The sequence below is a fragment of the Centropristis striata genome, chromosome 19 (genome assembly GCF_030273125.1).
Source record: "Centropristis striata isolate RG_2023a ecotype Rhode Island chromosome 19, C.striata_1.0, whole genome shotgun sequence".
NCBI lineage: Eukaryota > Metazoa > Chordata > Actinopteri > Perciformes > Serranidae > Centropristis > Centropristis striata.
In genome coordinates this window covers 23,143,422-23,159,399 of record NC_081535.1, presented here as the reverse complement: position 1 = coordinate 23,159,399, position 15,978 = coordinate 23,143,422, and the positions used below count along the sequence as shown (strand labels likewise).

At 39.2% G+C, this 15,978-nt stretch overlaps 1 protein-coding gene across 2 annotated transcripts in view; it reads right to left on the bottom strand.

Annotated features, from left to right (window-relative positions):
- erbin (erbb2 interacting protein) overlaps positions 1-15,978 on the bottom strand; it is a 58,550-nt gene that overhangs the window by 17,095 nt on the left and 25,477 nt on the right. For both annotated transcript variants that reach the window (XM_059357613.1, XM_059357614.1), the window contains exons 3-13: positions 14,002-14,196; positions 13,569-13,686; positions 11,099-11,177; positions 10,883-10,972; positions 9,515-9,571; positions 7,276-7,339; positions 5,126-5,200; positions 4,218-4,362; positions 2,586-2,658; positions 490-619; positions 227-342 (exon numbers count right to left, since the gene is read on the bottom strand). In XM_059357613.1, the coding sequence (XP_059213596.1) occupies positions 227-342; positions 490-619; positions 2,586-2,658; positions 4,218-4,362; positions 5,126-5,200; positions 7,276-7,339; positions 9,515-9,571; positions 10,883-10,972; positions 11,099-11,177; positions 13,569-13,686; positions 14,002-14,187 (1,133 nt within the window). In that variant the 5' untranslated portion in view covers positions 14,188-14,196. The remainder of the gene's footprint in view (positions 1-226; positions 343-489; positions 620-2,585; positions 2,659-4,217; positions 4,363-5,125; positions 5,201-7,275; positions 7,340-9,514; positions 9,572-10,882; positions 10,973-11,098; positions 11,178-13,568; positions 13,687-14,001; positions 14,197-15,978) is intronic.

The following is a 15,978-nucleotide window of genomic DNA, read 5'->3' as shown; positions in this document are numbered from 1 at the left end:
TAATCTGACGATTTCCTGGGTAGATTGATGAATTGATTGGACTATAAAAAGTCGTAAAATACTGAAAAATGTCTATAAAACTGACTAAATTTCCAATTATAAGAAACAGAGGAAGGAGACAGAGATTGATTGGAATTTTTGCTTTCAAATGGAGCAGAAATTCAAAATAACGTTTGTACTTAAAGTTGACCCTTATTATGCGTGAATACTGTTCGTCTGGACTCACTTGTTGTTGCTGAGATTGATGACCTTGAGCTTCGTCATGTCACCCATTTCCTCAGGCAAAGACTCCAGCTTGTTGGAATGTAGGAAGAGCACAGTTGCATTCTTCCAGTTGCCCATCTGTGAGGGTAAGAAACCAAGGACTCAGAAACCATGAGCCAACAAGGCTAGCTGTGACAGATGAGCAGACTTGCTGGCTTGCCACACCATTTAACACATCGACTCAAACACACACATACATATATACACTCTAATGTGCATGCTCACCTCGGGGGGAAGCAAGGTAAGGAAGTTGTGATCTGCAGCAAAGGTGCGGATGCTGACACACTGGCCGATGGAGGAGGGCAAAGCTTCGATCTCATTAAAACTGCAGTCCAGCTCATCCAGAGCAGCCAGTCTGATTGAAAGAGGAGGAACAAAAGAGGACTTTAATCATGCGGTTTAATAACTTTTTATACACTACAAGTTTAAATATTGTGTGAAGAACTTAAGTGATTTAAAAGAGTAGTTTCATAAAGTTGTGACACTAGATGGATTTAAAAAAGGTGCAGCAGTAAAGGCTGAGATATCCTAACCTTTAGTTGCAGTATAGGTCAAATTCCAACAAAACTGGATCCTACAGTTCCCATAATGCAAATCTGAAAAATTCATTGAGACATGACCATAGACTCGAAAGTCTAACCAGATCACAAATTTATTCCTGGGACTTTTAGTCAAGTAACAAAGAAAAACCACATGTAGTCTTTATTTCCACTGTGGTCTTAAATCCTGAAGATTTGGCAGATTAGTCTGCTGATGTATGAAAAAACGACGGCTGTTTTACACATACTTTTTGGCTGTAACTATAGAACAACGATGACGGCATACAAAGCGGTGAACAGGCATCACTATTCATGCAGCACAATACTGCAACAACTTCAAGCAAAGGGGAGATCTAAGTCGTGCTGCTGTTGATCCTGATTTGCTGCTTTGTTGTTTTGTAAATGGGGTCATTGAGACAACACTGGAAAAGAGACTTAAAAGAGAAAATTAAAAGCTTGTAAATGGATTTTACGAGGTGTGTGAGATTGTGGGGTAGACAGTAAGATGACTAAGATGAACTAGCACCAGCGCACACAAAGAACAAGAAGACAAGAAAGATTTCAACAAATTTTTGAGTGCAACAATAATGCAACAGAGTGGTGGGGAACTGTGATTTCAACTTTCACCAAGGCCCAGTGGATAAGACAAGACAAGAAATGGTTAAATTATGCTGAAAACTCTCAGAGAGACGCCTTCAGCTAAGAATGCCTCTTATCCACCCCTGATATTGTGATAATATCTCACGGTTACAGCAAAATAGACATTTACAACAACAGTGATGCATCTTAAAGGCTTCATGGGACATAATCTGAAGTAGAACATTTCAAACTGAACCCATGTTGACACAGAAGTGCCGAGCAGCTGGGGCTTTCTACTGAATGAAAAATGCAAATGCACTCAGGGGATTCAGATGAATGCAAAGAGTCCGCCTCGCGGGAGAGCTACTCTGTTATAGAACCATCAAACTCCAAAACACAGGATTTGACCCCCTCCCGCGGGATATGAAACAGGGAAAAGCAACACTGTGCACAAACAGCGAACTGAATAAAATCAGATGCATATAAATGAAAAAAAAATCAGCTTGCTTAAGATAAAATCCTTGCACGGGATTACACTAAACCATAGGCTTTGTCACATAAACCGTGTCAAATTACACAAGAAGAGACATTATAACATATGTAATAATTTATTTTTTTGTTTGGAAAAAATGGACGAAAAACAGAACTGTACAGATGCAACAATCCATGTCTTTCATGGATGTCGGAATGGACGGATTAAAAAATTTGAGCCTAATCTTTATGTTGGACCACAATGATTTAGATTAGACGAAGGGTCGGATGTGGACAGGCTCACTCATGACCACGTCAGCAGCTGTTGACTGCTGGCTTTACCTGTCTGCTGCAGACAACTATCAGTCTGAGAATGGCTATAGCTGCTTTAATCTGTAGTGTATTGGCAGGTCATCTGACCCAAGATTACAATTGACCTTTCCACCATAAAGCAAACCGCTTCCATAAATCCATACAGTCGACTCAGAACCATGACATTCAATTATTATCATTCACACTTCATAATCGTGGCCGTTATTACGTTATTCAATACCATCAGCATTGGAGCAAAACAAATAAAGCATCAGAACACATTATGTTTAATGGGAATATCTGACTTTATCCAGACAGACGTTTTATGCGATCAGGGGTCGGCAGATGCAAACAGCACAATAATCCACTGATCTCTGGGTTTTATTCTGCTGATGTTAAAACTACTGCTATTACGCTCACCCTCCAACTGAGTCTGGCAAGTACATCAGCTGGTTCTCATCCACTTTCAGTGCAGTCAGTTTCTTCAGGGAGCCTATGGTAAGAGGAAAAGAAAGGGAGAGAGTTAGAGAGATGCATGCAACAGCTCAGGGCAGTTATTGATTATAATTTGCCATTGCACCACAAAGAGGAGTATCTATTACAGCAGTTAATTGGATTAATTCATACTGTCATCAGTAATCAGTGTGATCAACCCTGACTCTACGGCGCAGTGCATCTGGACTCCTCTGATATAATTAGCATGGTATTTACATGAATATTACTTTTTGTCCAAAGGGATGCAAGTCATTATCCAAAGTCTTATATTGGATATACATGTGAATGTTGATGAATGTGGGGTCAGATTACAGTGTGACACACATATGATTTTAAAATATGTTTTTAACGGGTTGTGAAACAGTCTTAATTTAATACAGATGCCTCAAAATAAGAAAACAAGAGCATCATTGAAAATTCTATATAGTAATTATTTTCTCCTGTCTCCGAGTCCAATTAACTTCAGAAAAAAATTATTTACAGCATGCAGTCCTGAAAAGCCTATGTTTACATAATCGCAGGCAAAGTTTGGCAATGTGCAGTATGTAAGCCAGTTAAAAGGTAGCAGGTGGAGATTTTTTATTCCTGAGGTTATATTTTGTGGTTATAGCCGATACTGGGGCAGGATCAGCAAAGAGAAAAATGGACCAAAGAAAATAAAAAGGCATGGGCAAAAACACAATTCATGACTCAAAACTGATCCTCTTCCTCCTTGACAGGTACTTTTATTTATGAAATGCATTGTGAGGCCTGGCTTAACTTCAAAATATTTATAAAAATGTTGGTGGCTAAAGTTGACATTTTTCACCATCGTCATATAACAGTTATTAACCTTATATATCCATTAATAGATGCATCATCTCACCACAATGACTCCTGCAAACAGCTGTGTTTAATAAAAGAAAAATAGCATTAAAATTTCTTTCATTTGTGTAAAAAACAAATGCTACACAGATAAAGATCTTTACGACACCAGTTGATAGTGCTCATAGAAACATGACTACTTTTGCCCACATCTACACAAAATTAAAGTTTCATTTGGTTGTTTTACGTTTCTAAAACGTAAATAAAACAGAATCTGACCATTTGCTAATTCTTTTGTGTGTGTGTGTGTGTATATATATATATATATATATATATATTACAATTCTAGGTTTGATGAATTCTGTTTTAAATTACATTTTTACACAGAATTGGTGTTATATATCTATGTGTTTTATAACCATACTTATGGCATAATCCTGAAAATTCTTTGGTTAAAACTCCTGCACAGTGGACACCCAGCTGCAACAGTATTTGCACCCTTTTTTGCGACACTGATTTACTGTTATTTTTGAAAGCTGGGACATGTTGCAGTGTTATAAAAATGCAATTCAACTGAGGAAAGACACTGTCACACCATCTATGGGAATTAGACACCTGCAATACAATGCAGGAATGGATCCAGGAATGAGAAACGCATTGGCAATAGCTAAAAGAGAGCCGAGGTGTTTCATAATGGATTTTCTTTAAAAAAAAGATGTGAGCATATGTGTATTTGCGTGCTGCAATGTTTACCGATGGAGCCTGGCAGCTGTGTGAGAGCATTGTTGGAGAGCAGAAGGTCCTGCAGGCTCTCACAGCCGCAGATTTGCTCGTCCACCATCTCCAGGTTGTTCTTGGACACATCCAGGTACACCAGCTGTTTCAGCATCCCCAGCATCTGGATAAATAAGAGAGAGAGACACTCAATAAGTCCACAGAACTTTCTCTGATATTTCATTATCCTAGGATTAAGCAGTAGTGTTGGTAGAACACAGAAGTAGTGGATTAAAACAATCTCTGAAAACATCCTCAGCAGTGAATAAAAGTAATATAGGTATGGGAGCATCCCTGAAATGGTATTATCTCAAAGCTGGTTTAATCATTCCATTTTTTTAAATGAAAAAAACAAAAACAAAAAATAACACATTTTGTATAAAAGGGAAACAGTTGCTGTACTTAGTTTTGGTTTATATTCCCGACAGACTTCACTGCTTACAAAAGGCCAGACTGTGATTACAGCTGATGCTGGCAGAGGAAAAAAAGCACTAATTATGACCCAGTTTCAAATAAGCTGGTCATTTGGATGAAACATGAATCTCATGTAACACATTCTGACTATCAAAACATCATTATAAATTAATTATGTTCAAAGAAAATAACAACTTCACAGTAGCAGATGTTTTTTTTTTTTAAGTATTATCGGGACATCTGCAAAACGGTCTAATTCTGTTCATCCAGCAGGCGAATCATTCCTAAACTGCGGCTCCTTCTCTACTGCTTTTCAAAGGGCTCAAAGTCTGATGCACACTGGCTGCGGTTTATTTTGATGAAGATTGAGGCAGACACTTAGATTGAAAATCAAGGCGAATAATCTCAAGGTGATTTCTTCAGGGCACGACAGCCTCTGAGAGTGTGTGTATAGGTTTGACTGTAAATTGTACCCCAGGTAAAAACGTCAGTCTGTTCCCGTCCATCCAGAGCTCCTTGATTCCAGTCAGCTGCTCCAACACCTCAGGCTGTGGTGGTAAAGAGGAGAAAGGAGGTTAAGTGATAGGGATGTCTGAGTGTATGACGGTTAAGGGTGTCTGTGTGTGCCTGCTGGGCAGTGATTTGATGAAGAACTTGAAAATGAGTCATGAGGCCACTTATTCATTCCACTGTGATTATTATTTATTAACGAACGCCATCTTTCAGCGAAAACAAAAGAGCACTTTAATGCACAGTATGTTATTTTCTGCTGCAGGGGGTCTCTTAATCAAAACAACAACAAAAGGCGAAGCATGGGATCATGGTAGCTGCGCTCTTCACCACCATTGCAGACTTTGCAGTTATTTTCTCCCGGCTAAGATTACTTGAGTGTTCATTGGTGAGGAAAATGGACCCGGTGACAAAAAGCAGTAGAAACACTAAATAAAGCAGATTCTTGTTACAAATTAGTGTTTCTCCAACACTGTTTGGCAAACACAGGACGCCCCAAAGGGGCTTCAAGGCAAGCTGCCAGTAACGTTTGCTCAGCTTGTTTCTATGATAAGTTTAAGGGAAACTTTGTGTCACTGCAGCACAGACAGCACATGCAGATATAAAACACACCTCTCCCTCCATGACACAACCCCATGGTAAATGGACTGCACTTCTATAGCGCTTTACACTACAGACTGCGCTCATTCACCCATTCACACACACACACATTCATACAAGTGGCTAAGGTTCCCTAAACAGTGCCACCTGCCACCACTGGGAATTCATTCATACACCGGTGTACGCAGCATCGGGAGCAATTTGGGGTTGAGTATCTTGCTCAAGGATGCTTCGACATGCAGGCTGCAGTGGTCAGGGATCGAACCACCAACCTTCCGTGAGTGACCGCTCTACCAACTGAGTCACAGCCGCTCTGCTCACCCGCCCGTCAAAGACCACCAGACAAACGAAAATAATGTGAAATGTGGCCATGCATCTTCATGTACTGTCTGCAGGTTGAAAGTTTGCAAAGTTTCCAGACGTCCAGTGACTAAAATCCCTCATCTGGTAAAAATATATATACATATTAAGATTATCTACAAAATGTGGCTTAAAAAGTTTATTCTTATTTTAGTAAATTTATGACAGGTTATTGCTGACAACCACAATGCTGATGTGTTCACAGAAGAGATAGGACGCCAGTGACAGGTGACCAAATGAAACACAGGGCTTGAAGCAGAAAAAAATCCTGTGCCTGATTTTTTTTTGCATGGGGGGGGGGGGGGGGGGGGGGGGGGGGGGGGGGCATAACTGGAAAACTGACATTCTTGTTAACGAGATGAAAATACAGAATCCTTTCAAAATAAAAAAATACGCACTTCATGCAGCCTAAAACAACTTCACATCAACATTACGTCTTGGCACCAGATCAGCAATCAATCAATCAATCAAAGGGTCTCGGAGGGTCGGAGACACGGACGACAAGAGTCGGATTGTTGAAGTGGAACAGCATCAATCATTTATGACATACAGTGGCGGACTCAAACTGTGGTAGGGGCAGGGGCAAAAAAATAAAAAGGGCCCATTCTGCACAACATGAGGCCCCACAAGCACGCAAAAAGCGCTGATGCATCATGTATGATGAAATATTAGCATTAAGTTAAAAGGAGATCCAGATCAAAGTCATTAATGATATGGTACTGACAATTAAAAGTATCGAACCAAACCATGTAGGGGGGTCCGGGGGGAAAATTTGTACATTTTTAAGTAAAATGCATCTATTTTGTGCATTTTGAGAGCTAAATGAGAGCAAACATCTCACATAACATTTTTCACAGTTCGGTGATACTGTATTATAGAATCTCTAGAGAGCACATCATAATTTATTGTATAAAGGGGAACCGTAGAGGGCAAGTTTTTTCATGTGTAAAGGGCAGCCAATAAGGCACTTTCTCTCATTTTCACCACTCTAGAGGGCACTGCATTTTACTGCAGAATAGTTATAATACCTTAGAGCTTTTATTTAAAAAGGGTATGAAAAGGAAAAGGAAGAGATTAAGGAAGGAGGAGGCGAGTTCACCGCCAGAAAGGTAGAAAGCCCTGGGCATAGACAGGCCGACTGACAGAAACTCACCACTTCAGTGAACTCATTACTCCCCAGGTCCAGCCTCTCCAGCTGGGTGAGCTTCTGCATGCTTCTGTAGACACACAGGACAGACAGGGAGTGAGATCTTAAAATCAACCAGGATTATAAGAAATGTGGGTCGTGTGCTTCAAAAAAAAGAAACCAAAAGAAAAAAAAAAGATTATCTGTCAAAATTTCATGTTATGTTTTGGATAGCATAGATTCCCCCGCTTTGCTTCTTTCACTGAATAATTTTATGAGGAAATAAATACCTTTTAAAGCTCAGGCGTGACAGAAATATGTTTTAAATAATGGAAAATGTGATGTATTCTAGCCCTAAGCCTCGCTCCGGAGCTTTTCTCCACATTCAGGTCACAGGCTCACATTCTCTGCTACACTGTAAACAAGCAGATAAAAACCAGGACTTTTCAACTGCTCATAGGCTTTACTATATTCAGCTGATTACCAGTGACATAAAATTGGAAGTGAAATATTCTTATAAGGGCTATATCACATTGGAAGTAGTATGGAAGGAGTGATTAAGCATCACTCTTCCATTCCTCATAATCTACTGACAAGATGCCTTTAACAGCATTTAACCCAGCAGATAGTAGCTATCACAGAACATACAAAACTTATTCTAAACTGACATCACAACCACACACAAACAAGGCCAAAGTCTCAAAAATAAGAGGGTTAAATATTTGCAAAATAAACAGCACTGTAAATGTGTTCTTTTCATTGTTAAAAGCATAAGAATTTGTGATACACAAATCAACTTAAGGGAAGATGAGGACAATAGATAGTTTTAAATCTGACATTTCCTGAGGGCGAATCATAAGTTCAACAACGTAATTCTACACACAAAATGAAAGCAAAAGGCTGGAGATGAAATGTGAGATGTACTGACACAACTGAGTTGTGTTTGTGAACAGATATGATGATCCTCTCGCAGCAAGACTGAGCTGTGTTTGCTTAAAACAGAGGGAATGGAAAGCAGTGGCCCACCAACATGACTGCAGAGTGTTTTGTTTTAAAGTGCAGCTCATAAAATAAGAATGTAAGACATACGGCACAAATTATAAATATGATTTAAGCCAATTGGTGATTTTCTTAGTAGTTTTATAAAAGTGTGATATGAAAACATTAATCATGTTGATGTACTTGAGTGTGAGCCAGCTTTGTCACATTCTTACCTCAAAGTTGGCAAGAACACCAGAGGCCCCCATGTGAGCTGAAGGGGGTAAGAATGAGCTGTGTTGGCTCATCTAGAGAGCGAGTTCACCAGTGATAAAAAACACACGCTATGGCTTATGACCCCAAGTTGTGAGGAACACAGCATCCTTCTTTAAAATACAGAGAAACATTTGGTTTATGCATGTGCACGGTGTGTGTCTGTGCACCGAGAGAAAAGAGGCTGCACTTTCTATGACTGAGCCCTGAAAAGACTTCTGCTGCGCCCCTTTTGTGCACGCACACATTTGTTTACATCTCTGAGATGCTTGTGTGTTGCTCTGGCAACGTTCCCGATCATTAGTCCCTTTTCTTTGTCAAGGCTCCAGCCTTTAACAGGTCTGGCCTCTGTCACATAAACATAGCAAGAAGAGAGGATCCGCTCTGAGCTGTAGCACTGCACTTTATACAGCGGCTGGCCCGTCAGTTAGTCAGTGAAAAATAAGGAAAAAAGGAAAGTGAGTGAGACAACAAAGGAAACTCAGCCAGAGGGGGAAAAAAATAGGGAAATGGGCAAATGCAGTTTTGCTGGAAAATGGGAAGGACATAAAATGGAATGATATGGCAAGTGAAGCATGAGAGAAGACAGAAAGAGAAAGTAACTTCCCCCCACAATCACCTAGAGCTTTCGCAAATACTCGTGGGACATTTAGTCTCCCAGTGGCACTGTAACCTTCTCAAATGGTGAAATAACCCTCACCACTGTCTCAGTGGAGGATTATAAAACCTGCCACAGCAAGCAGTCAAGCAAAGGGGGCTCTTATGTAACACCATGGAATTTAATGCCACAGTTAGAGGTATGTGGAGTGAGTCCATGGTAAAAAAATAAATAAATAAAAGAGTCAGGATGGAGGACACAGAGACATTACAGGGGTTGTTAGAGGAAGGAAACAGTGAGGAAGTAAGGGCAAAAATACACTGACACAAACATGACTCTTACAATGGTAATGACCCTGTATTTTGTCCATAAAATTTATTCTATAAATTCAATATTTGGAGAACATGCAACACTTACTTTGGCAACATCTTTAACTGGTTCTCCCTCAGCTCCAAGATCTGTAGTTTAGTCAACCTGCAACCAAGTGAAAAATGGCACAATTGTTAAGTACTACATATCAATTACATAAAAATTTATTTATTATAATTTAAACAACACTAACATCTGATCTATACACTGTAGTTACCTTTATTTAGGTATTACTGTTATAATATTTTTTATTATTATTATTATTCTCCAGTACTTCCCAATAAAGACACCTTTAATCACATTTTACCTCACAGCAATATTATGTGGAATTAATTTTTGAGCCACAACAGCAGACACAATTTCCACTGCAAGCTTATCTGCTATTAACCTGCTGCAATGTGCAACGACACGACAAGGTCTTTTGTGGTAAATTAATTTGCCAAAACAAATAATCAAATGCAATATTCACTCATACTTAAGTAGTATTAAAGTAGGGCAACCATGCAGAAAGCAGGTTTAAGAATAAAAGTGGGTTTTTAAGAGGAGAGGAGGGGAACTTTAGTGAGATGAAAAATGCCACATGTTTTGTGTAATCAGAAAGCCAAACTATTGTGTAAACTACAAACAGTATGAGCATGACTGAGCCTTCTGGTTTAATGAAACAACTTGCATTAAAGAAAATGAACCATAAGCAAGAGGCCTTTTTTCCAATACAGGTGTTATTTGGGAGCAAAAAAACACAAAAATCATGGCTTTCACATCTGGAGGATCATCATCACAACATCATCTAATTGTTTTCACATTGCCATTTAATACAATTTTATCATAAACATATTGATTATAGTTTATATATATCACAAGTATTCTGGCTCTTGTGAATGGAAATCTCTTGCGCTTATCTAACATTTATCAAGCCAGCATCATTATTTCAAATATGCAATATACATTTGGATTTATGCCCATTAAAGCAGGAATTAAAGTCCATAATTTGGAGGATACCATATTTAGAGCCAAGATTTTTTTGGATGCCTTACAAAAATTGCAGAACTGCAGAAGTTCTACTTGTCGTCCTTAAACTGGAGTCAGACCAAGCTTATGCTATCAAGTCTATGTCTGTGTTATTAACTTCTGCATGTAGCATCAAACAAAACATACACTGTTCTGCTTGTACTTACATGTTTCTGCTCAAAAACAGGCCCAAATTCACATCAGCTGCAATGATGTATGTGCATGCATCCATGTGTTCATGCATTCACAAACACACAACCTGGTCAATTTCAGCCTCCTTGGAGAGAAAGCTATGGCGGCCAAAGTGTTGGCAAATGTTTGTACCGACTGACTGACCAACCGACAGAGTAAGCTATAAAGCTGCTAGTCACAGCTCAAGTTTTCATCCAATCAGGAGAATATACTGACCTGCCGAAGCTGGCTGGTAAGAACTCCAGGAAGGCATCATTCAGGTAGAGCTGCGTCAGACTCAGAAGCTGGGTGAAACCTTCTGGGAGCCTGAAAACACGGACAAGAACATGAATCACATCAGTCACACAAAGCTGCTGCAATGCCAGAATACCCAACATACTCAACATTAAACCAAAATTGAGTTAATTAAGGGTGAAAACCTATTCTACTCACTTGGATATGGGATTCACACTGGCTTCTACAATAGCTAGGACTTTGCAATTCTTGATATTTTCTGGAAACTCCTGGATACCTAGAGAAAAAGAGCAAACAGCACAACTATAAATACCCTTCGAGGTTTTAAGGTACGACAACTACACACCATCAATTGAACATCTGCATGTTGTCTCTCAACCGTTTTATTCCCACTGACACAAAACAAATGGCTTCTGTCAAAAGTAAAAAGATGAGGGATACTGGGAGAAGCTTTGTGAATGTTAGGGTGACAGGTGGATTGTGAGAACAGGCAGGAAGGCTCTCTGTCTGAATTGTGTGCGCTAAAGATACATTAAAAGTGGCTCTGCACCTTTCCTCTCTAAACAACCACAAAGACGAGCGCTCAAGGTGACATAATGAAAGAGCAGGAAAGGAAGAAGAGAAAAAAATAAAAGAAAGACCACTGAGTGATAGTCTGCAAGTGCTCATGCAACATGCGAGAAAGGGGACGTGACCAAGTCTAAAGGTTTATTTCCACCCACTTTGTTTTGTGTCCACAACACTTAGCACAGAGTGCTTTGTGAAAAAGGATAAGCTATTTTTAATGTCAACAACGCACATGCAGCTCTGGTTCATGAAAACACCAACACATCCTTCAACATTTGTTTAATCCAGGCTGTCTCTGCACTCATTCATTTATAATAGAACTACCTTTTTAACCTTTCTACAGCCATGGAGAGCTTTGCTGAGCATGCATATTCCTTTTCTGCTCTGCTAGGCTTCAAGGTTACATAGTAAGAATGAACCATCTTATGCAGTAACCTGCAGATTTACTGCTTTCTTTTTTCTCACAGAGCTTAATATCTTTTCGGTAAGCACAAAGATAATGTCAGACAGTGATGTTAGTATTAAAATACTAACAACATGTTTGAAGCAAAACCCTTTCAGGGGAATATGCAACAGGATGTTATAAAAATACTGACATTTTTAAAATAGCAGTGTCACCTGATTAATTCCGTGTTCAGCTGGGCATTACAACAGAGGACTGTCAAGCCTTCAGACACTTTAGTCTGCAGCTGTTTCTTGTTCGAAATGTCAGGCTAGAACAACATTGACGGCGGAAAGTTTTTATCAAACAGGCAAAAGTGAAAGGACTTCTAGTACAAAGCTCTTGCTCATATTCAACAGTGCAAATGTATCTTCAAAGAGGTAAATGTCGCACTTTGACAAACGCTGTCGCTTCCCACTCTATGAAACCACTGACAATATGCTTTGAGTACAGATTATCATAGTTTTTGTGAGAGCCATGCAGCTTTGTTTCGTCCCTGCTCCTGCTCTGTGATATGAAGATAGTGTCTAGTATGCTGCATGTCTGAGCTTGTCCACTTCCTTTATCCATCACGTAAGGGTTTTTTGTGTCACGGCAGTGCCTTGTGACGTTGCATGTCGTAAATGAAACATGCTGTGGCATTTTACCGCAGAATATTTCTGAGACAATCTTAACATGGCAGCTATTACACAACTCCTTCCTGGTAATATCTTTTTTTTCTCTCTTTTTGTTTCACTCACTGATGTCAGCTGCAGTCATGACAACACAAGGACAACTAGCACAGTTACACATTTGAACTTCACAGGTCACTGAACTAATGGTCAGCTGTCAGGTTTCAGCAACATGATCTGATAGCACAGTTTTACATGACTCATTTAACCTGTCTGTCAGAAATACTTCTAACCTTCAGAGATACACAGGGTTCACACTCTTTTCAAGAAATATATTTCAAGAACATTTTACAGCAGTTTTTGTTGGTAATACAGGACATATCTGTAGGCCTAGTATTGACACACTGAACCGAAGTTTTAGTTCTTTTTTGATAATGCAGGGTTCAGGATGAAGTGTCCAAGGGTCATTACAGGCTACGGCTACACCAATTACTGCTAACTGGACAATTGGATGTCTTTTAAAAAGCCTACCATCCATCCAAGTTGCACATACAGCTAGCTAGCTGACATTGGAATATGTCCTCAGGTGATTTTTAAGTCAAAACATCCAGTGTTTTCACCCAAACATTGACAGAACACTCCAATTTCAATAAAAGCCTTCTTTGGTAACATGAGCTACTTTTTTGTTGAAAATGCCACTACACATCCTCTCTGTTTGCAGTCACATTGTAGGCCCAATAGTCCAAAATTCCCCCCAACAAAACCAAATGAAAACCTGAAACAGGAACGATTGCTGTAAATCTGTTCTGTTCCACATTTAGAGCCCAAAATTAAAATGAAGTTTTTTCTGTTCTGATTTGTGTCTGGTAAACCCACTTTGAAGTGTTCTATGCAGCTTATTCTATCAACAGCAGAAAAGTAACAGGTATCTGCTCATTTTAATCAATTTCCTGGTGTCTCAACGACTTGAAATGTCTCTACATTTCCAGGTTTTCCAATATACACGTGAATTCTGCATACAGTAAAAATATGTGGTTGTTTTGCTTACTGTTTTTGCTGACATCAAGCTCCCTGAGATTGATGAGATTTGCGATCGCTGACGGCAACACTGTTAGGTCATTATCTGGCATGCTCAGTCGGTGGAGTAACTGGCAGTTAAACAGTTGCTGGTGGAGAGAGAGAAGAGATAACAGTTTGTTTCAAAAGGCACATGGCTAACCAAGATTAAACAGTATAATATTAGATGTTTAAATGCCCAGATTGTCTTAAAAGTTCAACTGCGTCATTCAAAGTTTCTTCTGTCTTAATGAATATGGATGAAGAAGAGATTGCACAATGCAAGCTTTTCATGAGAGATAAACTATTTAGACATGCATCAAGCCAATATTAATGAGTACTGACTTCATGTGGTCAACAGACTTATAAGTGGTGTACTTAGAGGCAAAGTATAAAGTTTCTATACATCAGTGTGTGTGCCTTACTTTAGGCAGCTCCTCGATCTGGTTGGCATCGAGGTAGAGTTCCTGCAGGGTCTTCTCAAAGCTAAAGATCTCCTTAGGAACAGTCTCCAGGCTGCAGTGGGAGTAGTCCAGCGATGTTACCGCCTCCTCCTCACCCCGCAAGCAGCGGCACGGCACCAGACGAACAAACAAGCTCCGCTTGGACATCCTCAGGCACTGGAGAGGGAAAAAAGAGATATGTAAAGGGAGTAGAGGATTAGGAGGAATGCTAAGCATATGTCTGCTACTTTCACACTTAAACTTTGTGTCCAGATTCACATTTCTTTCTATCCTTCCTATGTAATGTTTTAATAGCATTGATATGAGATTTAACACACACACACACACACACACACACACACACACACACACACACACATTCAGTTACATTTATATCAACTGAAAATCTTTTTAATAAGAATTAATATAAAGTGGGAACTTCAATATAAAGGCATATTATCACTTTGCATTAATGACATTGGATCATGTATTATCGAATCAATACTGGTTTTAAGCATAGCGTGCAATCTCTCTCACACACATAGACCTTGATATCTTATCAATGCATCTGAACCGTGAGCATGTGACTGCAGACTCAATTGTCAGAACAGGACTTCTAGTTGTTTTGTGTCCTCCGTCCACAATACAAATCATTGTCAGCTGCCTGTGTCTGAAAACACTCTGAGAGTGATTGTGGCATATATATATATAATATATATATTTGATAAGTAGTCACCCATTAGGGAGAAAGAAGTAATTTCAGAAGTCAGAGTCTCAGTGAAATGGAAGTGAGCGTCTTTAGCTTCTGTACTCCTGAGATATTTCTGAGTAAAACGGAATATTTGAGCAGTCCCTCCAAGAGGGATTTAAATCAAATAATTCACATTTGACTGGACCGATAAGAAGTGGGCTGGCTTAGCTTTTAGTGCATTACAGAGCTACAGAGGACTGTTTACTCCACACATACTTCTCTCAGTTGCTCAAGAAGATGGACAGATGAATGAATTAGACCTCAGCCATATTGTTTTAGAAATTAAAATATTTTTTGCTCATATATATCGAAACACACATCTGTGTTCTTCTTGATTCAACCTTCGTTTTCCGCTCATATTTTAGTCTGTTATGACAACACTACAGACAACAGTTGCAGACATTTCCAGGAAGTGCATTCTGTGTTTATGTGGTAGATTTCTAATAAATGTAAGTTTCCTGGAAAGCTATTGGATGCTTGTCCTACTTGCCCTGAGCAACATTGTTCTTTTTGTAGTCTGTACCAACCAAATCTATACAATGGAGGGGAGTAAACTGTCTTACTGGACCAAATTATGTAAATAACTGGAGTTTCCTTTAATGTGGCATTAATGTTCAATATAAAGGTTCAACTGCACTTAAAAATAAATATCCAATTCAGAATAAGGGCTAAAAGCAGACCCTAGGCCAATGCTTTTCAACAGAATTTGTGAATGCATCATAGCTCTTCAGCGCAGAGGCACTTCTGTAGAAGGACCTTTCAAAACCACCGTGGGTTGCATCAATTCCATTATTTCCTCCCAAGTACAGTGCTGCCAATGTATCCTCAAATTTGCATATAGATTACAGCTGATCACTGACAAACAGTCACCATTCAGTGAGTAAGTGCTGGAAACAAATGATGAAAAAATCAAAATAATAGATGAATTCCACTTCAACACCACAGCAAAGCCAGGCACGTGTTGTCAATTTTTAGTTTCCCATTTCTGCTTTTATCGTGGGAAAACTTCTCAATTTTCCATTAGTAGGCAAAACAAGAAGCTGTTCACTATTGTGGGTATGTTGTATCCTCATTTGGGTTGAAACAGAGAAATTAAAATGCAAAATGAAGTAGGCCATAAATCAGTCATCGTTTTGGAAATCCTAGTTTTATCCAAAACTATCTCTTAAAAATAAAGATATATAAAAGCCAGGAAAATCTTTTCATCT